Consider the following 27,122-nt stretch of genomic DNA (forward strand, 5'->3'; position numbering starts at 1 on the left):
CATACACCGCAAGCTCCCCAGACCCCCACCCCTTCCGGCCACCGTTTCCCGCCGGACGGTTCTTGCTGGCGCTCCTGGGGGCGGCGGCCACCAATGGGAAGGCAGCGTGAGGCGGCCCCTCGGCCGTGGCGCAGCGGCGGCCGCCGCCGTGTCCGTCTTCACCGCCACCAACCAGGGGGAAAGCGCCGGGAGGCGCTTCGGGATCGCCTGTTACCGCAACAAGGCCATGGGATGGCGCAGCGGAGCGTGAGTGCCGGCCCGGGGCCTGCCCGAGGGCGGGAGGGAGGCGTGTGGGGCGCAGGCCCGTGTGGGGCGCAGGCCCGTGTGGGGCGCAGGCCCGTGTGGGGCCCGGCTGGGGGGGGCTTGTGTGGACCTCCCTTGGACACTCTGAAGAGCAGAGGGGCCCTGCAGAGGGACCGGGACAAATTGCAGAGCTGGGCAATCACCAAGCACATGAAGTTCAACAAAAGCAAGTGCCGGATCCTGCACCTGAGCCAACCCCGGCTGTACAGGCAGACTGGGGGACGAGCTGCTGGAGAGCAGCTCCATGGAGAGGGATCGGGGGTTCTGGTGGACGGCAAGTTGAACGTGAGCCGCCGGTGTCCCTGGAGCCAAGAGGGCCCCGTGTCCTGGTGCACCCAGCACAGCACGGCCAGGCGGGCAGGGGGGGATTGTCCCGCTCTACTCTGCGCTGGGGCGGCCTCACCTGGAGCATCCACTGTGTGCAAGGCTGGGGACACAGGAGAAAAGGAGACAAAGCTACTGCAGCGTGTCCAGAGGAGGCTGCTAAGCTGGTGAAGGTTTGGAGGGGAAGCCGGCTGAGCAGCAGCTGAAGTCCCTGGGTTTGTTCAGCTGGAGCAGAGCAGACTGAGGGCAGAGCTCATGGGCTGCAGGTTCCTCAGCAGGAGCAGGAGGGGCAGGGCTGAGCTCTTCTCTGTGACAGTGACAGAGCCTGGGGAATGGCAGAAGATGTGCCAGGGAGGGTCAGTGGGACATGAGGAAAAGGTTCTTCACCCAGACGTGCTGGACACTGAACAGGCTCCCAGGGAGGTGTCACGGCCCCAAGCCTGGCAGTGTTCAAGGAGAGACTGGACAATGTCCTCAGGCACACGAGGTGACCTGTGGGGTGTCCTGTGCAGGGACGGGAGTTGGACTCCATGATCCTGGTGGCACTGGGGGAGCTGGGAAGGCCCCTTTCAAGCCAAACTATTCTGTGATCCATGTAGGTGCCTTCCAAGTCAGCACATTCTGTGATTCTATGACCCAGTTTTGTGGGGCAGCCCCGTGTGGGCACCCAGCTGTGGCAGGGGAGAGGCCCAGGTGGGGCCTGTCTGTGGAGCCGGGGAGCTTTTGTGGTACGCGGCTCTCCAGCCCAGGAAGGTGGTGGGATCTGTGTGAATCCGGGTACGCGGAGCGCCCTTGGGCACAGGGCAGTGCCCTGCGCTTTCCTGGGGAGTTACATCTCAGGAGTAGAAGTTTCCAGGCTCGTTGGCAGCACAGGTTGTTCCTCCTTGCTAAAAACTCATGTTCTTTTTTATATTGTTGACTTCACAAATTTTCTAACCGTGCCCTAATCTCTAGGGAGAAAGATTTTGATGAGGTCCTGCAGACACACAGAGTGTTTGTCAACATTTTCAAAGGCCAGGTGGCAAAGAAAGATGATCTTGTTAAAGCATTTGTGACGGATGACCAAACAGAAATCTGTAAGATGGTAGGTTTCAACCACTTCGCGGTTAGCAGCTTTATAAAAGCTTGGAGAAGACGTTCCCCTCCAGGGCTGGTGACTCCAGCACTGCCCTGGGCAGCCTGCTCCAATGCCCCACAGCCCTTTGGGGAAGAAATTGTTCCAAGATCCAACCTCAGCCTCCCCTGGGGCAACTTGAGGCCGTTTCCTCTGCTCCTGGCGCTTGTTCCTGGGGAGCAGAGCCCGACCCCCCCTGGCTCCAAGCTCCTTTCAGGCAGTTCAGAGATCAGAAGGTCTCCCCTCAGCTCCTGTTCTCCAGCTGAACCCCCCAGGTCCCTCAGCTGCTCCCATCACACTTGTGCTCCAAGTCTTGAATATTTTATATGTATTTAGCTGAAAAGAGTTCTGAATACTCTGTAGAATATACAGCTTTTATACACTGATGTCTGTGGACACAGAAAAAAAAAGAATTACCAGTGCTGAAGAGTTTCTCACCTAAGGTATATTTTTAAGGATGCAGGGGATGCAAAGGGGACAGTTGCTCACTTGGGGAAGTCCAATGAAATGTTAAGAACAGATCTAATTTCTTAGTCCTTCTTGGTAGGATATGAACTGTGGGCTTGTTGTGAATTCAAGGAAATCTGTGCATCTTTTTTTGTAGTTTTTCTGTGGTGAGTTTTTTCTTTGAAGTCTCTCCGTGCTGTCTGTCATAATGACATACATTATTAATACTGTTATTTTTTTATCCACTTCACATCTGACCAAACCATTCAAGCAATTGTTAAATTTAACAGAGTTACTAGATTTTTCACTCTGTAGTCAAACCCATGACATTTATTAACTGGGTTTTTTTAGTTATTTACTGTCCAGATTTTAACAGAAGGAGAGCTGCAGGTATCGGACAAAGAACGGCACACGCAGCTGGAGTAGATGTTTAGAGACATCGCGACCATTGTCGCTGACAAATGCGTGAATCCCAAAACAAAGAGGCCGTACACAGTGATCGTCATAGAAAGAGCCGTGAAGGACATTCACTACTCCGTCAAACCAAACAAGAGCACGAAGCAGCAGGTCTGTTTTCTTGCAAAATCGGTTTCAGGTCAGAGGTGGTGGCTTCAAGTGTAATTTCTCTGTTTGCAGCCACAGAGGGATCAGCAAAGCCCTGGGGGCTGAATTCTGCAGAGTGATTCTTCATCCAGCCGGTGGTTGAATGCTGGATGAAAACAGCTGCTGAAACTCGTGCAGTTTGTTTTCTAACAATTCAGGGAAGGGAGAAAGAAAGAAAGAAACTAATTAAAGCAGCAACAGTGATACGCCTGGAACAGAAAGAAAAGTTTTGTCCTTTAGTTTGATTGAGGTAATAGATCGGGCCTTGCATCTGAGCCACATGTTGGTTTGCAGTATAAGTGCTATTTAAGATTTCAGATGGGTTTTTTAAGCGTTGGAGGGATCACGAATAACAAGAACTCTGCCTTTCCTTGTTAATCTACCAAAGCATTGTTCGAGCAAACTCCCTGCAGCGCTGACAAAAGTGTCAGAAGCTGATGCGAAGGATTTGAGGTTTTGGTCTGTGTGATGGTTTTCAAGCAGGTGTGTAAATGCTCTTTGTTTTTAACACCTTTGTAGGCACTGGAAGTGATCAGACAGTTAAAGGAGACCATGCAAATCAAACGTGCTCACATGAGGCTGCGATTTATTCTTCCAGCAAGGGAGGGGAAGAAACTGAAAGAGAAGCTCAAGGTGCTGATTAAAGTGATTGAGAATGAAGATTTCCACCAACAGTTAGAAATTGTAAGCGATAAATCCTGGCAACTGTGTGGGAGTGTTATTTTTCTCTGCTAAAGTGGCTGAAGCATTTCAAAGGGTTTCCCCAGCTGTGCTTGGCAGAGAGCTAAAGCCAGATGCCTTTCTCTGATGTCTGCATCACCCAAGACACTTCACATTTGGTTTTCCACCAAGCTGAGTGGTGCAGTCGAGGCACTGGAGGGAAGGGGTGACATCCAGAGGGACCTGGACAGGCTGGGGGGTCCATGTGAATCTTGTGAAATTCATCCAGGCCAAGTGCGAGGTCCTGCACCTGGGTCAGGGCAATACCCAGTACCAGCACAGACTGGGGGAGGGAGGGAGGGTCAGACGGATGGGCAGCAACCCTGTGGAGAAGGGCTGGTGGGTAACAAAAGGGCCATAAGCTGGCAGTGTGCTCTTGCAGCCCAGAAAGCCAAGTGTGTCCTGGGCCACATCACCAGCAGGTGGAGGGAGGGGATGCTTCCCCCTCTGCTCTGCTCTCCTGGGGCCCCCCAGAGAACTGAGTCCAGCTCTGGGGTCCCCAGCGCAAGACAGACATGGACCCCAGGGGGTCTGTCCCTCTGTCACCAGTGCTGCCTCAGGCCCTCCAGCATTTTAGAACGATGCTAAAACCCAACCTGTGGCTGGCAATGCCAACGCAGGCGATGTGATGGTGAGTTTTGACCCACACATATATTAACCCTCCTAAAACCAACCTGGAAATGGCAGATGTTTGTGCCTCCTTGTGTGGAAGCAGCTCTGGCTGCCTCGTCCCACATCCCACCCTTGCAGCTCCAGGACAGACCCCACACTGGTGGCCCTGCCTGCATCTCCCGTCCCAGAACAGCCAAAGGAGCTGCTTGTTTTGGCCTCCAGCTGGCTGATTTAGCCTGGTTCCCTTTCTCCATGAGCGATAAAACCTGATGCTGAGGCTCCAGTGTCAGTCCCAGCCTGTGCCTATCCTTCGTTGTGTGTCATTTCATGTGATTTTGATCACATCCTTGAAAACAAAAACAAACCTCCAACGCACTCAACCTCAGCCCTCCCAGGGCAGAGATATTTCCGCGTGGTGAACGCTCCCGTGCAAATTCTCCCATGTCCTATTTTAGGTTTCTCACCGGCAGCGGCTGCAGACAACTGCGCTGGAGCTCCTGTCAAGCCTTTGGCAGTGGTTGTTGTGGAAGGAATAAGGGTCTCTCAGGGCAGAAGAGGAAATCTCTCCTTTCCTTCCCTGGGCTGTGTCACCCCCCCACCTGCCACCTAATGAAACCCCAATGGCATCAGCCCTTTCCCTCCCCTGCATTTCTTAATTTATTCCTTACATTATTAATTTTCCTATATTGGAGGGCACCGTGCAACCTTTCTTTTTCCAGTGTTTGGGAATGTGTGTGCTCCCCTGCGCACTGGTGGCGTCACCATCATTGGAGGGGTTGGACAGATGCAGAGATGAGGTTCTCAGGGACATGGGTTAGTGCTAGGGGTGGGTTATGGTTGGATTCCATGATCTTGAGGGTCTCTTCCAGCCAAAATAATTCAATGATTTTATGACCTCCATCTTGGGGACGCCCCGACATGGGCTCTACTGCCCCATGGCCCCCATGGGGTGGGGACAGTGCCCTACTGTGCCCCATGCAGCTCCCCTGCCCAGTGCAGGCAGGCTGTCCCAGGCAGGGCTGTCCTGTGTGGCTCAGGGGTCACTTTGGCTGAGGGATGCTCCTGACCCTGCCACTGCCTTCCTGGTTGGTTGTATTTTGGTGTTTTCTTACTCTAGAAACCCAGGCATTGCCTCTGGTGTCTTCCCACTCGCTCCTGTACCTTTTTGCCACTTGTCACATCCATTTCCACGGCCGCCTCTCCTGGGCCAGGCTAAGACAGCGGCAGTCAGTCCGATTGCACCCAGTGTTGTCTCCCGGGCAGGAGCTCGCTGGTGGGGTGACGTCTTCTCCTCGCCTCACAGACATGGTGAGGAGTTGGGATGCGGTGTCTGAACACATTCAGGGAATGCTCATGATAAAGCAGTGGGCCTTTATCTTCTGCTCACAACTTAACAGTTTCAGGAGACCTGAAATTCCTGTGTTGCTGCGTGTCGTTGCTCTTCCCCTCCTTTCAAGGCAGCTAAAGCATCTCAGTGTTCCCTTGCATCTGGCAAACAGGCCACAGACCGGATTCTCCAAAAACTGAGATGGAAAAATGGAGTCCAGCTTTGTCAGAGAGAAGTCTTCAACACGTTTTGTGGCTTCTCTGTTGGCCAGAGTGCAAAGACCAGACCAAGAGCCTGAAACAACTGGCACCAGGGGAGGTTTTAGGTGGGATATAGGGGACAATTTCTTCCTGAAAAGGGCTGTCGGGCATTGGAACAGGCTGCCCATGGCAGTGGTGGAGTCACCATCCCTGTATGTCCCTTGGGACAGCCATGTCATAGAATCACAGACTCATTTTGGTTGGGAAAGACCCTCAAGATCATTGAGTCCAACCGTTAACCTAGCCCTGGCACTAACCCACGTCCCTGAGAACCTCATCTCCGTCTGTCCAACCCTCCAGGGATGGTGACCCCACCACTGCCCTGGGCAGCCTGTTCCAATGCCTGACAGCCCTTTGGGGAAGAAATTGTTCCCCAGATCCAACCTCAACTTCCCCCGGCGCAACTTGAGGCCATTTCTGTTTGTCTTATCACTTGTTACGCTTAGGGTGGTGAGAGCCTGGCCCAGGTTGGCCAGAGAGGTGGTGGATGCCCCGTCCCTGGAGACATCCCAGGCCAGGCTGGACGGGGCTCTGAGCAACCTGAGCTGGTGACGATGTCCCTACTCAGGGCAGGGGGTGTGGTGGGTTGCAACTTGAGCAGCTTTTGCAACGGATTTGTGGTGTCTCTGCACCCCTGTGCAGTTGTATGGATGTGACTGTGCTTGGCTGCAGGATGCTGGAGGAGGAGCTGAGGGCAAAACTGCAGTCCGAAGAGGCCCGGCGAGACCGGTCGCGAGCCCAGCTGCTGAAGAACGAGGAGCTTCTCCTTGAATTTGAAAACAGAATCGACCGCCTCCTATTCCATCTGCACGGCATCACCGTGCCTGGCCAGGTATTCACCCAGCGCTGGGTGGCGCAGTGACACAGCGCGGTGACACTTGACGCAGCCACCATCACCCCAGGTGGCTCATTTTGCCCACCAAGGTGGTTCTCTCCGTCTCCAGAATGACTCTCTCCTGTCCCGGGGGGTGGAGGAGAAGCTCCAGTACCTGGGCCAGAAGCTGCAGTACCTGGCACAGCGGGCGGCCCACCTGCCCCCTGAGTGCAAGATCCTGGATAAGAGCAACGAGATACGTGGGATGTCCATCCCTGCTGGGGTCTTCGGGGACCCGCAGCAGGCTCCTCCTGATGGCCCATCCCAAGTGTCCCCCAGGGGGACATCAAGGGCATCCCTTGGGTTGTAACACCCACCTCCCCTTCAACAATTAACCCAGGGTGTCTTTCACAGATTTTTGTGAAGGCCAGGGATTTTCTGGAGAAAAAAATGTCGAGTGATCCTCAGAACGTGGTGGTTTCCTTTGAGGAGAGAGACAGCAGCGATGACGGTAGGAGAGCTTAGCGGGGACGTGTCCCACGGCGACTGTCCCTGCCCCTGCCTGTTGGGATTTGTGACCATCCTCGCCTGTCTCTCCTGTCCCAGCAGAGCCCAGCCCATGAGTTCTCTCCAGACCTTGGGGCTGTCTCCAAGGCTTTGAGCATGGGTGGTGCTTTTAGGTGGGGATGTGGGAGCACGAAGGCAGCTGGCGGGGTGGTGAGCATCAAACCACAGAAGGAACAAGAAAAGATGCTGTGGGGCAAGGAGGGAGAGCCTTGTCTTCGAAATCACCTGGTTGTGAAGAACAACCAGTGCTGGGGTCTGTCTGTGGCCTCTTCCCATTGGATACTCTTGGAGGAGCCACTGAGTTTCTGAGCTTGCCACCTGTTTTGAATGAAGCTGGAGCTGTATCCAGCACCGCGTGGCTCCAGACCTTTCTGGGAAGCCCCAGCAGCTGGGGATGGGCCACAGCAGCGGCACTGCCAGGCCCTGCAGGTCAGCCTGGGATGCTGGGCAGGAAGAGCCAGGGCTTGGCAGGAAAGCTCCCTGTGATGTCACCAGCCCTCCAAAACGTGCTGGCTCTCCCTGGTGACATGGGCACAGCAGAAGTGGCCCTGCAGACCCTCCCCAGCCCGTTTCTCTCTGTTCCCTCCTCCAGAATCCTCTAAATCTGATGACGAAGATGACGAGCACGTCCCCACCTGGGAAGACATCAAGAGGGAGGGGCAGCTGCTGATCCAAAGCAAGAAGAAAGCCAGCGTGTCACGGAATGCACCCCGAGATTAGTTTAAGGGACAAGAGGGTCCAAAACAACTTTTATTAAACCGGTGAGAAACAGGGTTTTAGCACTCCAAAAGTGACTTAAATATAGGTTCGGGTATCAGTTGAGGAAAATTATGAAGGGGCAGCAACTAGTACAACAGGAGGTCCACAGTGTGCATGCACGTGGCTTCACCCAAAACAATGCCGGAACCGCCCCTGAGGCCCAGAGGAGTACACGCTTGCCTGAACACGGTGCGGGATTATTCTTAAAGGGATATAGGTACTCGTAGTGAGTACGGAAAGTGTACGCTCGCGATTCCGCGAGGGTAAATTTATAATACACTCGCAATCCTGCGAGGGTTAATTTACTTACACGTGCAAATGTGCACGGAATACTACACGTGCTTATATGGAAGCACGGGAGGAAAATACACTCGCGATTATGCGAGGAAATAATTTTATACGTGTGCAAATGTGCACAGAAGGTTACTCATGCATATGTGCACGGAAAGTATAAATACACTCGCGATTATGCGAGCAAATAATTTTATACGTGCTTATATTAAGCACGGGAAGTTACAGGTGCAAATGTGCACGGAAAGTATAAATATACTCGCAATCCTGCGAGCCGTTTTACTCACACCCGTGGCGGCAAGGCAAGCGGAGTCTCCATCCCGGGGAGGAGGGCTCTCGGCGGCAGCATCTCGCTCGTGCTCCGAGAGACCCGCGACAATGGGCGGAGTCTCGACGAGAGTCCCGTTTTTTATAGGCTGATCAGACCTGACTCTAGGCATTCTAGAAGCTTCTCTGCACCCCCACACCGGTTGTGGGGTGCCCCTGAAGCCTCCAAAGATCCCCCACACTGGCCGCGGGCACCCAGCGGCTCACTGGCGCCTCGGCACTCCCGTCTCCTAATGACCCTGAGCCCTTCTCTCTGTCAGCCTCTTCCGAATGTTCTGCAGGGTACGCTAAATTAGGCTTTTACACATATCTGTGGAACAGTTTTTTTTCTACAAAGACTACATACAGGTTGCATTGTTTAATGGCAGCATGTACTAATATTATATGCTCAGGTTTCACAGCCACTGATAACATATCCATTTAGACCAGTTTGATTAACAAATATATCGTTAAGTCTATTACAGTCTCTAACCCCAGGAAAAATACACCCACATGTTTAGTGAGAAATTATATTACAGATATACGCTTGCCTGAATCTGGCAAGGAATTATTCAAGAAAATCCACGGGTTTATAATGAGGAAAACACCCGCCCAAGCGGCGAGGAATTATTTAATACACTCGCTGATCTGGTGAGGAAATAGCTCAGTTCTACCTAGTAAGTTATCGCTCACCCCAGCGAGGCGACGAGGCTGACCCAATCCCGGGAGGCTACTTTAGGTGGAGATCCTGCCTAAGGGGAGGCTTCAGGCAGACAGACCCGCAGCTCCGAGAAGACCACAAACGGCCATTCAACGGGACCCCGTTTATATCCGTGTCAGATCTGACTGTGGGCGGTCTAGAAGCTTCACGGCTTCTCTGCACACCCCTACTGTGGCTATGTGCGCCCCCTCCTCCCTACTAATGACCCTGGCCTGGGTCTCACAATAAGAACCATTAGCTTGCCCCATTGCAGGAGAGGGGGGTGGTGCTGGAGAAGGGGATGTGGGGGGTGCACACATGCAGCTGCCACATCAGTTCTCAGCGGAGGCGGGGCAGGGGGTAGGGGGAGAGTGTACTGCCACACTCCCCATGTACACCTGGATCCTCTCTGGACCCGTCTCCAAGACCCTCCCTGGGTTTCCGTGCCCCCTGCTCTGCTCCAAGTTCCTCCGCGGCCACCCAGACCCCTCTGCCCCTTCCTCTGCTGCCCGTGCAGCAGAGCTGCCTGCGAGCTCGGGCAGAATGTGCCCCTCATATCTCTCATGGATGGGACCCTGCCCCACAGTCTCACAGCGTAGAGAGCCTGGAAAGAGGCTTTGCTTTCAGCCGCTCTGGGTCACCCATGGCATGGCTGGGCTGGGACAAGCACCAGCCGCCTCCTTCCCCAGGGGAGCTGGAGTTGGTCACATCGTTGTGCAGGTTTTGGCAGTCGTTCTCCTTGCTGGTGTTCTTCAGATGACCTGAATCCCAGAGCACAAAATCTTTCCCATTGATATTTGTCCCAAACAGGCACGGGTGTCAGAGCCAGCGAGCTCCAGAGTGAGAGCTGTGCTGTCCCCGTGCTGTCCTTTGTCCCTGTGTGAGCAGTGAAAGCCTGGCAACTGTGTGGGGGTGTTATTTTTCTCCGCTAAAGTGGCCGAAGCATTTCAAGGGGTTTCCTCAGAATTCTTTCCCAGGGCAGTCAGGGTGACTGAGAGCTTCTGTAAACAGTGAGACTGCTGCCAGCAGATCGAGGGAGGTCATCGTTCCCCCATCCTCAGCACTGGTGAATGAAGCCACTCCTGAAGCACTGCGGCCAGTTCTGGGCTACCCCGTACAAGAGAGACATTGACACACTAGAGAGAGTTCACCAGACGGTCACAACGAAGATGAAGGGCCTGGAGCGTCTGTCCAACGGGGACGGGCTGGGAGAGATGGGGCTGCTCAGCCTGGAGAAGAGAAGGCTCCCGGGGGATCTCATCAATGTGCATCAATACCTGAAGGGAAGGTGCCAAGAGGATGGAGCCAGGCTCTTTCCAGAGGCGCCCAGTGACAGGACCAGAGGCAATGAGCACAAACTGCAACACAGGAGGTTCCCTCAGAGCATCAGGACACAGTTTGTTATTACTGCCTGGGTGACTGAGCCCTGGCAGAGGTTGCCCAGGGAGGTTGGGGAGTCGTCAGCTCTGGAGATACTCAAGAGCCGTCTGGACATGGTCCTGGGCAACCAGCTCCGGGAGTCCCTGACTGAGCAGGGGGCTGGACCAGACAACCTCCAGAGGCCCCTGCCAACCTCAACCATTCTGCGACTCTGTTATCTGTGAGTGCAGACATCATCAAGTAGTGTTTGTCCCCTCTGCTGCTCAGCTTAGAAATCTCTGGAAACCTCTAAAGGGAGCTGCAGCGGGACCCGTGTGGGAGCAGGTCCGGTGCTGCCGGAGCCAGTGGGAGACGGTTGCAGCCAGCTCCAAAGCCGGTGTGAGCAGCCATCGCCTGCCAAAGCTGCGCCAGGCAGGGCAGCCGCGCTCCCCGCTGCAGACACGTTGGGTGAGAGAGGCAGGAAGAAGCGGGGAAGGGTAGAAGGAAGCCCATCGGCGCTTGCAGCCCGGTGTCCCCATGTGGGGACATGGCAGGGGCGGCCTGGGGAAACCCCTCCCGCTCAGGAGACAGTGGGGTGGGGGCAGCTCCCAGAAACCCCTGCCCACTGCAGAGCCCCTGGCAGGACCTGGGGGGCAGGTGTGTGCAGCCCCTCTGTGACACGGTCCGAGGTCACAGTGGGACAGCCAGACATCACAGTGGTGACAGCCCCCCTTTCCCTGTCGTGACCAGCATCTGCCCCACTCACCCCGGTGAGGCCGAGTCGACTCCAAGTGCTGAGAGCTGCTCTCGCCACTGCTCTGCTCTGGAGTAGCTGCTCTGCAGTGAGGAGGAGAAGGCGGAGAGAGGGAGCACGACAGCACCAAGGAGTGTGAAAGGTGGAGAAGGAGAAGGAGGAGGAGGAGGAGAAGGAGAAGGAGGAGGAGAAGGAGAAGGAGGAGGAGGAGGAGAAGAGAAAAAGAAGGAGGAGGAGGAGGAGAAGAGAAAAAGAAGGAGGAGAAGAAGGAGAAGGAGGAGGAGAAGGAGGAGGACAAGGAGAAGCAGTAAAGCCATTGTCCAGCCACTTGCTGCAGTTGTTGACTTGAAGCAGCAGTGGAACTAAGATGGCAAGACAGCTCTTCTTGCAGCCTCACCTGAGCCCAACTATTGAGAAGCTCGAGCGTTATGGTAAGGCCTTCAGGCCCAATTTCACATGTGTGTCTGGGTCAAGGACATCTCTGAAATCAGGATGGAAACCCGAGGACTGTGGGGGGTGGTTGCTGAGGAGTGGTGACTGCAAGGAGGGACCTGCTTGACCATCCCAAAGGGCTGAGGGGCTGATGTGGCAGCCAGGGCTCCTGGTTCCCTTCCTGACGTGGCCCCTGCCTTCCTGGGGCAGCCCAGGCAGAAACCCCTGACCCCAAAGGGCTGCCCTTGCCTGGCGCTGGGCATTGCCCACGCTGAGCTCATGTCTGAATGGAAGAGCTGAAGGTGCTCGTGGGCCATGTGGGCTCTGTGTGTTCAGAGATGTGACCCGGCAAAACTGGCCCCTGCTGGGGAGACACCAGGGCCTGCCCTGAGCCTCCGAGAGCCGCGTGGAGCACAGCCCCGTGCCCCCGCGGGCATGGCAAAGCACTGCCGGCTTCCCGTGGGAGTGGGTCACACCCTGGAGAGCTGCACCTGCAAGGAAAGGAGCCCCTTGGAGGCAGCATGAGGTGTCCTTTGGTTCTTGCCGGGCTGGAGAGAGACCACCTGAAATGCCTGAGTGAAAGATGCATCGCTCCTTGGACAGGAGTGGGCCGAATGGTCTTGAGCTTGCTGCCTCAGAGCATGACAGGTCTTTCCCTTGTTTTTCCAGAGTTCGCTAAGATTTGGGCCAGCATATCGTATCACCTCAGCCTGCAGCTGGCTCTCCACCAGGTGGGCCTTACCTCCTTCTCCCCTCACACCCTGATGAACGCTGATCAAGTCCTGACAGCCCTTTGCCATGGGGTGCAGCTGTTCTTCCCCTGCGTTGAAAGCAGGAGCAACGCCCCAGCACGACACTGCAATGCACACAGTGACATGGACACCTTCTCTGTCCATTCAGATGTACAAGAAGGTCCCCCCGTCAGAGTTGCATGTGAAAACCTGGAAGCCTGGGACACATCTGGATTTATTCCAAGCGTGGGAACCCCCTGCCTTCTATCTGATTGAGCCAGAGGGTGTTTGTCAGCTTTCCCTCACCTATTTGGTTCTTCGTAGCTGAAGGGGGGTGAGAGGGAAAAGCGCAGCCCCTGTTTGTGTTCTCCCAAGGAGCCCATCTTGCTCCTTTGTGCCTCAGGCCAGGGCAGGGCACTAAACGCCATCAGCCTCCTCTGACAAGTCACCCGTCTGCCCCTCCAAGACTTCTTCCCATCCGCCATCTCCTCTGTTCCAGGCTGTCCGCATTCCCGGAATCGGGACTTTTGTGGTTGTCAGAAAGCGAGTAGCCCTCAGCGAGCAGGATCTGGTGATCGTGGAGAGACCCGTGTTTCGACCTGAAAAGGCTGTTGTGCAGGACCATGAGCTCCGCTATGGTTGCAAAGACTTCCCTGGTAAGCAGCGTGAAAGCGGCGCTGGCCCTTGAGCAGGGTGGGGAGGGGTGCTCTGCTCCCCAGAGGTGACTGAGGGGAGTACCAACCACCCACCGCGGTCCTGCCAAGAGCTTCACTCGACAAAACCAGCCGGCTGTGAAAGGACCCTGCCTAGCTGTTTGTTTTAAAGAATCACCAGAGGACAATACAGCTAAGAGCGCACTCTCTTTGTCCTGCTTCAACAACAGGTTCCCTCACAGCTTCCTTGGTGTGGTGTCTTCTGGTTCCGTGATGCTTCAACTCTTGCTCCCCCTTTCCGCTGCACTAGACCTCCTCCAGGCAAATGCCTAAGACTCTTTGTTTCCCTTTCTGTATCAGAGAAGCCACAGCTGTCTGTTCTGTACCTCACTGTCCACTTTAAGAGGAAGGGACAAGCCGAGCGTCTCCTCAGAGGCGCTGGCCCAGCCAGACAGCCCAGTACCAAAGTGTTGCCCGAGGGCCTGGAGGCTGCAGACCTTTGATTGTAGCCTGCCCAGCAGGTCTGCAAGCTCATGTGTTCCTCTTCTCTTGTCTTTCAGGCCATCAAGATTTCGAACAACTGCCGTATGCTGAGATAGCCTCAGAGAACGCTGTCTCTGAGGGCACCGTGCAGCTCTACATGGAAAGGACCACGCACCTTTTCCATGCCTGCGTAGAGAACGGGCAGAACGTTGCCATCATCTGGAGGGACGTGGGCATGCTGATTGTCCAGGGAAAAGACATGAAAATGAGATTTTACTTACACTTTTTGGAAAGGCTGAATGGCACTGGCAAGATGCTGCAAGCTCTTCTCGAGGTAGGATTTTCACTTTCCCAGCCCCACTCCTGCTGCTTCTGAAATGCTTTCTGGGGGCTGCTTTCCCCTGGCCGACCATGCCTTGTTCAGTCACCTGGGCTCCTGGAGCTCTAGAGCACAGCAGGCTCTCTGCAGAGCACCTCCCTGGCGTGCAATGGCCTGGCTTTGCAAGAGCCACCCCCAGAGGAGCTGCACTTTGCGAGAAAAGGCCGGCGTTGATGGCGGGGAGCGCTGCGTGCCCCACTCTGGGGGCCGGGAGCAGAGGCACAGGCAGAGCAAGGCTTGCTGAGCCCAGAGCCCTTGGGCGGCTCTGGCTCTTTGCTGGCGCTGGGCTGAGGCGGAGCGAGCAGCCGGCCCTTCCCAGTGTCCGCTCCTCCCGTCATCCGTCTCTGTTCTCGTTGCAGATGCCGGAGATGAGGGACTCAGTCATCTCACGCCATGACACCGCTGCTTCCCAGACCTCTTCTGGACGTGTTATCGTCCTGCCATGGTATGTTTGACTTCACTTGGAGGAACGTGGGACAGTGGCACGGCTTATGCATCTGTCCTACTGTGGAGCTAGAGATGCATTTAGGCAACATTTCCCACTACGTTTCTCCTGCTCCTTTTCTTTCCTCTGTGGGAGAGACTGCTCTTAGGTCCGGAAACGTTAATCTGCAAGGCTCTACAAGGAACTTGGAGGGCAAGATCAGAATTCGAAAGGGTGTTAGAAAATCAGAGCACTAGATAACATTCTGCTCTCCATGTGCACTATGAGCAGAATCATTTCCCCAGAAGCAGCAAGGGGGTTTTGTGGGAGGACGGCCATTCTCACGGGAAGGATGGAAAAACACGGGCACAGGCTGACGGGGCCTCTCCAGGCACTGGAGCTTCTACTGCGTCCCTCCGGGTTGGGCTGCCTTGGTAAACAACGTGGTGTCCTTTCTTCAGCCTGCTGCCTTCTTCCTCTTCCAGGTACCAACTTGAGACCGTGCCGAAAATGCCAGCGCTGATAGACCTGAAAGGATGTGTGAAGGGAAAAGGTGATGGCCTGTGGTGTGAACCTGCCCCAGCAGCAAATCTGTGTGCACGGGACCAATGCAGAAACCCCAGAGCCGGATTCCCTTGAGATAAATGATTCCCCTCCCCAGAATGACTCCTGGACAGCACGAGTATCTCCCATGGAACCCCCCGTTTCAGCACACGGATGAGAGAAAGCCATGCAAACAGTCTTCCCCAGGGAATAACGGTGCACTGTAGGCATGGGGCGTTGGATGTTAAAACAGTGTCAGAAAAGGCCTAAGACCTCCCAGGAAACATGGCTTTCCCCCAAAGGGATGAAAAGGACCACCTTCCCCAGTGTTACCACAGCCCTGAGCAGACCCGCACGTCACTCTCCTTGGAACTGGCACACAAGTGGCACCCGGTTCCCAGAACAACACCGAGATGCTGTTCTGAAGAACCGTCTCCTTTCCCGTTTCTAGAGGATGCTGCCGAGAAGCGCCTCCTCCGTCGAGCAAGGCTTCCTCCAAATCGGTTACCTGCCCTGACTGTGAAGCCGGAGCAGGGTCAGAAAGCTGAGGGGAGTGAGCCTCGCGCCAGGTGAGACACTCGCATAAATGGGTGAGCGTGACCCCCTGCTCCGGGCTCTGTGGGAGCGAGACGTTTCTCCTGGAAACACCCCAAGTGCGCTTTTCCCACGTCCCACTAACTCATGGTTTCTTGCTCATGGCAGTGTCTTGTAGCTTCTTGGCAGACTCTGCTGGCACCACTATTTCTTTCTTCCCTTCCGATGTGCAGATCTCTTGAGTAGCCAAGTGCAAAGGCTCGTTCCAGGAGCAGAAGGTCATTTTGGCTTTCCCTTCAGGTTGAAATGAGCCTGGCCTTTCTGTTTGCTGAGAACAGAGTTCTGCAGTTAGTTACTGCAGAGGATTGCCCTGAGCAACCAGGAGCCTCTTCTACGCTGACGCCTGTCTTACGGAGAGCCCAGTGGCAGGATGGCCCTTCTCGTGGGGTCGTGTCCTCCCCCCTTTGACACTGTGTCCCCAGCGCCCAACCTGCCCATACAGGGCATAGCGCTATCTCCGGGCACAGGACCCTGTTCCTCTGGTTGCTCCAGCAAGAGAGGGCCGAGACCTGGGCATCCTGGGTTGCAGGGGGGGCTGTTGGGCCCATCCGAGGCTGACAGCTTGGGGTCTTCTCTGTGTCTGGGGACTTGATCACAAGGATGCGAGCAGAGCACGTTCTGCTGCAGAAGCAGGTGCGCCACCTGGAAGCACAGGATGCAGAACCAGCTCCTCCTGCGCTCCTGCCAACACGCCCTGTTGTGTCTTTGCAGGCAGCTACCGGTCATCCAGAGGAGCTGCTTGAAGGAAAAGGAGGAGAAAGGAAAGCTACCGCCTCTGGTTGCACCCAGAGAAGTGGACTTCATAGCCAGAGCCATTGAGAGGAGAGAAAAGGTACCCGACACCGGATGCTGCCGGAGCACATCCTACTGGACTGTAGAGCAGCGTTGCTCCACACGTGCCAGTGCTCACAAGATTCTTCACTGGGTGTTCACGGGACCACTGACCAGTTGCTTTGGTGTTTGCTTGAAGGGAGGCGGGTCACTGTCAGTTGAGAATATACTTGTCACTTCCAGTAGCCTGGAAACACCCCCAGAGCCCTCACTTGAGGCCGTTTCTGTCAGCCAGGTGACTGCAGGGCTTGTCTGGGCTCGCCAGCTGCCGGCTGGTTTGTAGCCCAGTGGTGGCTTATCTCCCTGGTCATTCCAGACGGGCTCCTCGGTGGAGCCTGCAGGAACCTGGGAGCAAACCAGTGTGGACAGCAAGGCAGAAGAGAAGGGAGGGAGGGAGGAAAACAGCTCAGCCGTGGCAGGACAGACTAATGCTGCCTGCTATTGCATTTCATTCGGCCTCCAGAATAAACGGGAGAAGAAGAAAGAGGAGCAGCTTCCAAAGCATATCCGGAAATTCCTGGAAGGAGAGGAAAAGAAGGAAAAAGAGGCGGCGGTACGGGAAAAAAGTAAACGGCAGTCAGCCAGAGCAATGAAAGCAAAGTCCAAGGCAGAAAAGGAGACACCCGGTGTGAAAGGAAAGGGAGAAAATCCAAAGGAGATGCAGAGGAGCCAGGTACTTGGGATTCCTGCAGAAAAAGAGCACTTTCTCCCGTGGGGCGGCTGAGACTGCAAAGTACCCTGGCACCCAAGCCGTCATAGCAGCCTTGCTGCAGCAGAACCGGGCGGGTGATGCTGCCCTTCCTGAGCAAGAAGGGGGACGCAAAGTTGCAGTGAAACCCTGGTGACACTCAGAGGTCACCCCAGGGCCTGCTGAGCTCCTTCTCCCAGCTCTCCCCGTCCCGTGTGGTCCAGCCAGAAGTGTTCTGGGGTCTGCGTGCTGGGAAGCAGCACCCTCCGGGTGCAGGGCTGTTGTATGAGAGTCTCCTCCTGTGCAGGAATCCAGCTCCCCCGAGTGCTCCTCAGACAGCTCCTCGAGCAGCGTGGAGTCAGACGAGTCCAGCTGTGACCTGCTGGAGATTAGGACGATTATGGAGGACTGGGAAGAGGCCGGAGAAGAGCCCCCCACAGTCCCTGAGGACAACAGCGTCCCCCCGAAGCGGTACGAGTGTGCCCGCTCCAGCCGAGCCCTGGGGCGGTGGGGCGTGAGCCGGTGGTGGTGGGTACAGGTAGCCAACCCCCGAGCCACGGGGCTGCACAGGGCGCCCGGGGATTTCTGCAGCCGTGGGAGCGGGCTGGGTTAGACCCCACGGCAGGGGCCAGAGCAGGGGCTTGAAACCCCTCCTGCCTCCGGGGCGTTGTGGGGCAGAATGGGGCCACATAGCTGTGGGGCTGAGTGTGGGAAGAGGCAGGACGGTCCCAGCTGCAGAGTCAGGGAGACTTTGTCCTTGCTGTTGCAGGAGCCTTTCCCCACGGACAGACCGGGCCCTGCGGGAGGTGGTGACCTGCATCCTGGGGCAGGTGGCCCGCAAGAGAAGAGGGGAGAGGGATGAGCAGCTGGATCTGCAGGACAAGCTCCAGTGGTAAATCTCTCCGGACACGGGCAGTGCTTCCTCTCCCGCAGTCCCTTCCTCCTGCTCCCCGCAGCCCCGCGGGAGAGAGCCGCTTCTCCTGGCACCGGCCTCTCGGCAGAGCCGCTCCTGCGGCCGCGGCTGGCGCCCAGCTGGGAGCCCGGCTGGAGCGCTCTCCTGTGCTCACACCACCTCTTCCCGCTGTGTGTCTGCAGCGAGCTGGCAGTGCTGCGGTGGGAACGGTCGGGGAAAGAGGCAGGCAGCAGCCAACACCTGCGGGAAGCTGCACCCCAGGCTGCACCCCCTGCCAAGGCGGGGGAGAGGAGGGCAGGACCGGTACGTCCCCAAGGCTTGATGTGGTGGCGTTTGTAATGGCGACGGCGCAACGGTGCGGCCAGGCTGGTCTGGGACAGCAAGCAGCCGGGTTGCTTTCAGCCCCGCGATCCCTTGGCTCAGGGGTTGTTGCAGAAAGGCTCTGCAGTCAGGACCGTGAGCAAAGCAGGGCTGATGGAGAGGCTGAAAAGAAGGGGCAGGAGGGAGGGGGGGCGCTGAAATCCCCCCAGCCTTTGCCAGGGACACTAACACTGCCTGCTGCTGCATTGCCGTGGTCCTGCAGGCGCAGCCCCGCGTGTGCACGGAGGAGGAAACACGCAAGCTCTGGGAGTCCTTGTGCAGCAAGATAGAGCAGAAGCGCAGCAGTGGCACCGCCAAAGGCCTGGAAAAAAGAGCCAGAGCAATGGGAGGCCCAGGTACCGCAGGCAGTGAAAAACAACTGGGGAAAGAGCATTCCCAGTTGAGTGTTTGCCTTTTGGAGTGCTCGCCTCTGAAAAAGGGGGTGTGGGCCAGCTTCAGGCCAGAGCTGGGCAAAGAGGGTGTTTTCCTGACAGCCCTGGGGGCACGGAGAGCAGCAGGGTGGGACTGCATCCCAGGGACCTGGACCTGCTCTCTCCAGACAGCAGCAGATCCCACCACATGTGTCCTGACCAGACTTGTTGCTCTGCACCTCTCTGTGCATACAAGACTACAGAGCTTTGTATTCAACTCCTCAGTTCTGGAGAACAGATCTACTCCACGTCGGCCAGTGCCAGGAGACCGTCTCAGGCGCTGAGGCTCGCGGGAGAGACATCCAGCAAGAGCCTCCTCCGGCGTGACGAGCGCCAGTGCCGGCCAGCCAGGCTGCTGACACCAGCTCTCCCTTCTGTTCAGTAAAGACCCACCTGCAAACCGCTGGGTCTGACAGCTGCTGATCCAAAGCCAGAAAAAAGCCATCAAAAAGTAGCAGTTGCTCCACAAGAGCTTTGGACGCCCCAGACCACCCCTTGTTCTTTGGGTGCCCCCGCTACGCCATGTGTTTTGGATGGCCCAGACCATCCATTTGACTGTGTATTCCCCTGCCACCCCTTGTACTCTTTCTCCAGTGGGTTTAATAAAGCAGATCTTTATTGGTTCCTCCCAAACCTGTGGTCAAGCTGCAATGGGGGCCTGGTGAGGTGTGTCCTGGCCCTGAGCAGGCACCACTGCTCAAAACTTGGCAACGCTGGCTTCCTGCTGGATGGGGCTTCGTTTCCCTCTTAGCCCTCAACGGTTCTGCACGTGAGTAGCTGGGGGTTGTGACCGAAATACGTCTTTAACGGTAAAATTGGCTTTGCTTATGGGCCTTCTTGAATACCAGAACTGGACAAGGAAACCATCATGGGTCATCTAATGCCATCTCCTGTGAACGTGCAGTTATCCTCAGTGTCTTTTTTGAGTCCTTTGGATCAGACTGGCTTTGAACATCATGAGCCATTTGGTTCATTTTAATGGAAAACAGCACCTCCTGGTGTGCAGGAGCTGCCAGTTTTCCTCCCCGCACCTCCAAGTCCACTGTCAAATTCCAAAACCCTGGGGCCCCGTCACCTCCTGGGGCTCCCGGCTCAGGAGCGGTGGTGCTGGCCCAGCCGCCGGTGCCCGCGGGGGGCTGGTGGCCATGACAGGCTGGTGGGGTAGGCCTTAGCCCCAGGCCCAGCCGAGCCCAAGCCCACTGTTCAGGCCCAGGGGCCCCGGGTCAGGGTCTTTGTGTGTGGATGACAGCGGGGGGTGTCTCCCCACAGGCCCTGGGGCCTTGTCACCCTTGTCACAGTGCAGGGCTTTACACAGACAGGCTGCAGGGCTGGACACAGACACGCTGCAGGGCTGGACACAGACACGCTGCAGGACACCACGCGGACAGGTTGCAGGGCTGGACACAGACACGCCACAGGGCTGCACGCAGACACGCCACAGGGCTGCACGCAGACACGCTGCAGGGATGCACACAGACACGCCGCAGGGATGCACACAGACACGCTGCAGGGCTGCAGGCAGACAGGCCACAGGGCTGGATACAGATGCTGCAGGGCGATACGCAGACATGCTGCACAGCTGCACGCAGTCACTCTGCAGGGCTGGACGCAGACAGTGTGCGGGGCTGCAGGCAGACACGCTGCAAGGCTGCAGGCAGACACGCCGCAGGGTGGCACACAGACACCCCGCAGGGCTGGAGGCAGACACGCCACAGGGCTGGAGGCAGATGCTGCAGGGCTGCACGCAGACACGCCTCAAAGCTGCACGCAGACACTCTGCAGGGCTGGACACAGACAGGGTACATGGCTGGATGCAGATGCACTGCAGGGCTGTACGCAGAAACGCCGCAGGGCTGGAGAGAGACACACTGCAGGGCTGCACGCAGACACTCTGCAGGGCTGTAGGCAGACACGCTGCAGGGCTGTGTGCAGACGCGGTGCAGCGCTGGACGCAGACACAGTACAGGGCTGGACGCAGAAACCCCACAGAGCTGGAGACAGACACGCTGCAGGGCTGTACGCAGAGACGCTGCAGAGCTGGAGAAAGAAACGCCGCAGGGCTGCAGGCAGACACGCCGCAGGGATTGATAGAGACACGCTGCAGGGCTGCACGCAGATACACTGCGTTGCCCCATGCAGATAAGCTGCAGGGCTGCACGCAGACACGCTGCAGGGCTGGACGTAGACACGCCGCAGGGCTAGACTCAAACACAGTGCAGGGCTTTACACAGACAGGGTGCAGGGCTGGACACAGACACGCTGCAGGTCTGGAGACAGACACGTTGCAAGGCTCCAGACGGACTGGTTGCAGGGCTGGACACAGAGACACCACAGGACTGCACGCAGACAGGCTGCAGGCCTGGATGCAGACACGCTGCAGGGCTCTAAACAGACACGTTGCAGGGCTGCAGGCAGACATGCTGCAGGACACCACGCAGACACACAGCATGGCTGCTGCCAGACACGCAGCAGGGCTGCAGGCAGACACGCTGCACGGTTGCAGACAGACACGTTGCAGGGCTGCAGGCAGACACGCTGCACGGTTGCAAACAGACATGTTGCAGGGCTGCAGGCAGACACGCTGCACGGTTGCAAACAGACATGTTGCAGGGCTGCAGGCAGACACGCTGCACGGTTGCAAACAGACATGTTGCAGGGCTGCAGGCAGACACGCTGCACGGTTGCAAACAGACATGTTGCAGGGCTGCAGGCAGACACGCTGCACGGTTGCAAACAGACATGTTGCAGGGCTCCACGCAGACACGCTGCATGGTTGCAAACAGACATGTTGCAGGGCTCCACGCAGACACGCTGCATGGCTATACGCAGACACGCTGCAGGGCTGGACGCAGACACGCCGCAGGGTTGCAGGCAGACACGCCGCAGGGCTCCACACAGACACACTGCAAGGCTCCACGCAGATACATTCGAGCACTCCACGCAGGCACGCTGCAGGGCTGCAGGCAGACACGCTGCAGGGCTGCAAACACATATGCTGCAGGGCTTCAGGCAGACACAATCCATGGCTGCAGGCAGACACGGTGCAAGGCTGGACACAGACACGCCGCAGGGCTGCAGGCACACATGCTGCAGGGCTGCACGCAGACACGCTGCAGGATGACATGCCGCAGGTCTGCACAGAGACACACTGCAGGGCTCCATGCAGACACGCTGCAGGGCTCCACACAGACATGTTGCAGGGCTGCAGGCAGACACACCACGGGGCTGCACGCAGACACGCCGCAGGGCTGGACCCAGACGCGCTGCAGGGCTGGACTAGATGCACTACAGGAGTGTACGCAGAAAAGCCACAGGGCTGGAGGCAGAAACGCTACAGGGCTGCACGCAGACGCACTGCACGGCTGGACTCAGACACGCTGCAGGGCTACAGGCACACACGCCACAGGGCTCAATGCAGACACGCCACAGGGCTGGATACAGATGCTGCAGGGCTATATGCAGACACGCTGCAGGGCTGCACACAGACACACTGCAGGGCTATATGCTGGCACGCTGCAGGGCTGCACGCAGACACTCTGCAGGGCTGGAGAGAGACATGCTGCAGGGCTTCACGCAGATATTCTGCAGGGCTGTTCACAAACACGCTGCAGGGCTGCATGCAGACACACTGCAGGGCTCCACACAGATGCGCTGCAGGGCTACAGGCAGATACACTGCAGGGCTGGAGACAGACACACTGCAGGGCTGCAAGCAGACACGCTGCAGGGCTGCACGCAGACACGCTGCAGGGCTGCACGCAGACACACTGCAGGGCTGCACGCAGACACGCTGCAGGGCTGGACTGAGACACAGCGCAGGGCTTGACACACACAGGCTGCAGAGCTGGACACAGACACGCTGCAGGGATGGAGACAGATGCGCTGCAGGACTGCACGCAGAAACGCCGCAGGGCTGAAGACAGACACGCTGCAGGACTGCACACAGACACTCTGCAGGGCTGGAGACAGACACGCTGTAGGGCTGAACACAGACACGCTGCAGGGCTGGAGACAGACACTCCACAGGGCTCCATGCAGACACGCTGCAGGGCTTCATGCAGACATGGAGCAGGGCTGCACGCAGACACGCTGCAGGGCTCCAAGCGGACACACTGCAGGGCTGGACGCAGACACGCCAGAGGGCTGGACGCAGACACGCTGCAGGGTTGCGGGCAGACATGCTGCAGGGCTCAACACAGACACCCTGCAAAGCTCCACGCAGATACACTGGAAAGCTCCACGCAGACACGCCTCAGGGCTTCACGCGGACAAACTGCAAGGCTCCACGCAGATACACTGGAGGGCTCCACGCAGACACGCTGCAGGGCTGCACGCAGACACGCCATGCCCGACTACTCTCCCTAGCCCCCTCGCAAATCCTGCTGTGAACCAGCAGGTCCCAGTACAGCCCAGCACCGCTGTGCCTGCCCAGGGGGTGGCAGCCAGTGGGGGGTGCCCAAGAGTGGGTGCTGGCAGTTTGGGGGAGCACCCACCCGGCCCCAGCGCAGGGCAGCGTGTTGGGGTGATCCTGGGTCCCCACACCATGACACCCAGCAACAGCCACTACGTGTGTGTCACAGGGCTGTGCTTGTCCCCCTGTCCCCTGCAGGGCTGGACACACACACACACACACAGACACACAGACACACAGACACACAGACACACACACACACACACACACACAGAGGCACAGGCACAGACACAGACACAGACACACACACAGACACACACACACACACACAGACACACACACACACACACACAGACACACACACAGACACACACACACACGCACACACACACGCACACACACACATCGCCAGGCACCTCAAAGTCCCCACCACCCTCTCCCACGGGCATCCCCACCCTGATGCTTTCATCACCCTCAGCATCCTCACCTGTATCCCCCTGCTCCTGGACACCAATTTAAGCCCAGCAGCCCCAGCGCTGGGATGTGTTGTGCTCAGTCCTGTTCTCTGTGCCCACTGTGGGGGTTTCTTGCTTTACCTGCCCCCACTCAGGTGTTTTATTTCCCCCAATGGGTGCTGGATGTGTGGTGAGACCTGCTGCTGCCATGGTTCCCCCTTTGCTGTCTGGGGTGGGGGTGATGGGACCACCTGCAGCCCCAGCTTGTTTGCTGTGCTGAGCACCCCCCAGATAGGAAGCCTGTGTGTTGGGGGGGTGATGACTGGCAAACCAGCCTTCCCCCCACCCACCACGGGGACACCCATTCTGCCCCCCTCTCTGTGCACTGTAGGTACTCCCCATCCCTCTTCCCCTCTGCATCCTCTCTCCAGTTCCTCTGATCCCAAATATCACAGCTCCTGTGCTTCCCCCTGCTGGTACTCACACCCCCCACCCCCCAGATTCTTTCCCGGTTCTCCCCCATTCCTCTTTACCCCTCCAAATCCCCTCCAGCTCCGTTGCCCTCTGCAGGACTTTGCTCCTGTCCCCTGCTCAATCACCGCTATCCCCACCGAGCACCTTCAGCTCGGCTCTGGTCCCCTGCATGCTCACTCCCACCCTGTGTGACACTCCCTGCACCCTCCCATCCTTTTCCCCCTCCCCATGTACACCTGGATCCTCTCTGGACCCATCTCCAAGACCCTCCCTGGGTTTCTGTGCCCCCTGCTCTGCTCCAGGCTCCTCTGGGGCCACCCAGAACCCTCTGTCCCTTCCTCTACTGCCCGTGAGCTTGAGCAGGATGTTCTCCCCATGTACCCCCTGGATGGGACCCTGCCCCACAGTCTCAGAGCGTAGAGAGCCTGGAAAGAGGCTTTGCTCTCAGCCGCTCTGGGTCGCCCATGGCATGGCTGGGCTGGGACAAGCACCAGCCGCCTCCTTCCCCAGGGGAGCTGGAGCTGGTCACATCGTTGTGCAGGTTTTGGCAGTCGTTCTCCTTGCTGGTGTTCTTCAGATGACCTGAATCCCAGAGCACAAAATCTTTCCCATTGATATTTGTCCCAAACAGGCACGGGTGTCAGAGCCAGCGAGCTCCGGAGTGAGAGCTGTGCTGTCCCCGTGCTGTCCTTTGTCCCTGCGTGAGCAGTGAAAGCCTGGCAACTGTGTGGGGGTGTTATTTTTCTCCGCTGAAGTGGCTGAAGCATTTCAAAGGGTTTCCCCAGATGTGCTTGGCAGAGAGCTAAAGCCAGGTGCATTTCCCTGGTCTCTGCATCTCCCAAGACACTCCCAAGACAGTTTTGGTTTTCCACCAAGCCGAATGGTGCAGCTGATGCGCTGGAGGGAAGGGGTGACATCCAGAGGGACCTGGACAGGCTGAGGGGTCCATGTGAACCTCATGAAATTCAACCAGGCCAAGTGCGAGGTCCTGCACCTGGGTCAGGGCAATACCCAGTACCAGCACAGACTGGGGGAGGGAGGGAGAGGTGGATGGATGGATGGATGGATGGATGGATGGATGGATGGATGGATGGATGGATAGCAACCCTGTGGAGAAGGTTCTCAGCTGGTTCTCAGCTCTCCTGTGGGCCTGGAGCCCCCAGAGCCCCTCTTGTGTGGGCAAGGATGGAGCTGTGTTTCTCCACGCCTTGAGCCTGCGGTGGTCCCTGGTGCAGAAACCCCCCTGAGGCCACGGGCCAGCTCCTGCACCCTGCATGAGCACTGTGGGCTGAGTTCTCGTGCTGTCCCCTGGTTAGGACATCCCCAGCAAGATCCTGGCACAGGAGTCATCCTTGGAGGCCCTGGAGAAGTACATCAAGGAGCAGGAAGAGCTGCAGGAGGAGCTGGAGAAAAAACTGAGGGATCTGGAGCTGAAGAAGGCTTTGCTCCTGTTTCACCAGGCCCCCAACAAAACCAGGTGCTGCTGGCCTCGGGACAGCCGTGTCATAGAATCACAGACTCGCTTTGGTTGGAAAAGACTCTCAAGATCATTGAGTCCAACCATCAACCCACCCCTGACACTGCCCCATGTCCCTGACAACCTCATGTCCGTCTGTCCAACCCTCCAGGGATGGTGACTCCAGCACTGCCCTGGGCAGCCTGTTCCAATGCCCCACAGCCCTTTGGGGAAGAAACTGTGCCCCAGATCCAACCTCAACGTCCCTTGGCGCAACTTGAGGCCATTTCTGTTTGTCCTATCACTTGTTACGATTCGGGTGGTGAGAGCCTGTCCCATGTTGGCCAGAGAGGCGGTGGATGAACCATCCCTGGAGACATCCCAGGCCAGGCTGGATGGGGCTCTGAGCAACCTGAGCTGGTGAAGATGTCCCTGCTCATGGCAGGGGGGGGTGGGTTGCAACCTGAGCAGCTTTTGCAACGGATTTGTGGTGTCTCTGCACCCCTGTGCAGTTGTATGCATGTGGCTGTGGTTGGCTGCAGGATGCTGGAGGAGGAGCTGAGGGCGAAACTGCAGGAGCAAGAGGCCCGGCGGGACCGGTCGCGAGCCCAGATGCTGAAGAACGAGGAGCTCCTCTTTGAGATTGAGAACAGAATCGACCACCTCCTCTTCCGTGTGCGCGGCATCACCGTGCCCGGCCAGGTAGCCCCCCAGCGCTGGGTGGCGCAGTGACACAGCGCGGTGACACTTGGTGCAGCCACCGTCACCCCAGGTGGCTCATTTTGCCCACCAAGGTTGTTCTCTCTGTCTCCAGGATGACTCTCTCCTGTCCCGGGGGGTGGAGGAGAAGCTCCAGTACCTGGCCCAGAAGTGGCAGTACCTGGAGCAGCGGGCGGCCCACCTGCCCCCTGAGGGCAAGATCCTGGACGAGAGCAGTGAGGTACGTGGGGTGTCCATCCCTGCTGGGGTCTTCGGGGACCCGCGCCAGGAGGCTCCTCCTGATGGCCCGTCCCAAGTGAGGAGAATGGCGGTGGCCCCATGGAGCAGCTCAGCTCCAGGTGGCAGTGGGCACTGCAGGGTGCTGTTCCCAGGGGATCATCAAGGGCATCCCTTGGGTTGTAACACCCTCCTCCCCTTCAACAATTAACCCAGGGTGTCTTTCACAGATTTTCGTGAAGGCCAGGGATTTTCTGGAGAAGAAAATGTCAAGCGATCCTCGGAACGTGATGGTTTCCTTTGAGGAGAGAGACAGCAGCGATGACGGTAGGAGAGCTTAGCGGGGACGTGTCCCACGGCGACTGGAGTCAGCTGATCGGAGCCAGCGCAGCGAGAGCCAGAGCCGGCGAGGTTCAGTCGACTACGAGGTTTAGCCGAGATTAGAAAGCCCAGAGGGAAACGTACAGGGACAGCGCGACTCCCGGCGGTCCCGATCCCCCCGAAGCCCCGGTAGCCATTGCGAGAGAGCGGCTGACGTGGCGGGGGGCGTTCCCACGGTGACGGCGACCACACCTCCTCCCCTTGCCTTGAAAAAACCTTTGGGAGGGCAGCGACTAGCCGCTGACCACCAGGTGCAGAGAGGAGCAACCAGCTGGCGCAGCGGGTGTG

General features: G+C 57.4%; 2 protein-coding genes across 2 annotated transcripts; both read left to right on the forward strand.

Moving 5' to 3' along the window:
* Window positions 1-181: 181 nt before the first annotated feature.
* On the forward strand, window positions 182-26,195 carry LOC139829497 (ribosome maturation protein SBDS-like). The gene is made up of 3 exons (XM_071817160.1): window positions 182-246; window positions 3,311-3,475; window positions 26,060-26,195. The coding sequence occupies exons 1-3, from the start codon at window positions 232-234 to the stop codon at window positions 26,156-26,158; spliced, it is 279 nt and encodes a 92-aa protein (XP_071673261.1). The 5' UTR covers window positions 182-231; the 3' UTR covers window positions 26,159-26,195.
* LOC139829496 (uncharacterized) lies at window positions 15,191-19,355 on the forward strand. Its single transcript, XM_071817159.1, has 5 exons — window positions 15,191-15,474; window positions 16,211-16,331; window positions 16,794-17,003; window positions 17,326-17,489; window positions 17,788-19,355. Exons 1-5 carry the CDS (start codon window positions 15,191-15,193, stop codon window positions 17,912-17,914), a joined length of 906 nt encoding a protein of 301 aa, XP_071673260.1. The 3' UTR covers window positions 17,915-19,355.
* Window positions 26,196-27,122: the final 927 nt, after the last annotated feature.

The sequence above is a fragment of the Patagioenas fasciata genome, chromosome 19 (genome assembly GCF_037038585.1).
Source record: "Patagioenas fasciata isolate bPatFas1 chromosome 19, bPatFas1.hap1, whole genome shotgun sequence".
In the NCBI taxonomy this organism is placed as follows: domain Eukaryota; kingdom Metazoa; phylum Chordata; class Aves; order Columbiformes; family Columbidae; genus Patagioenas; species Patagioenas fasciata.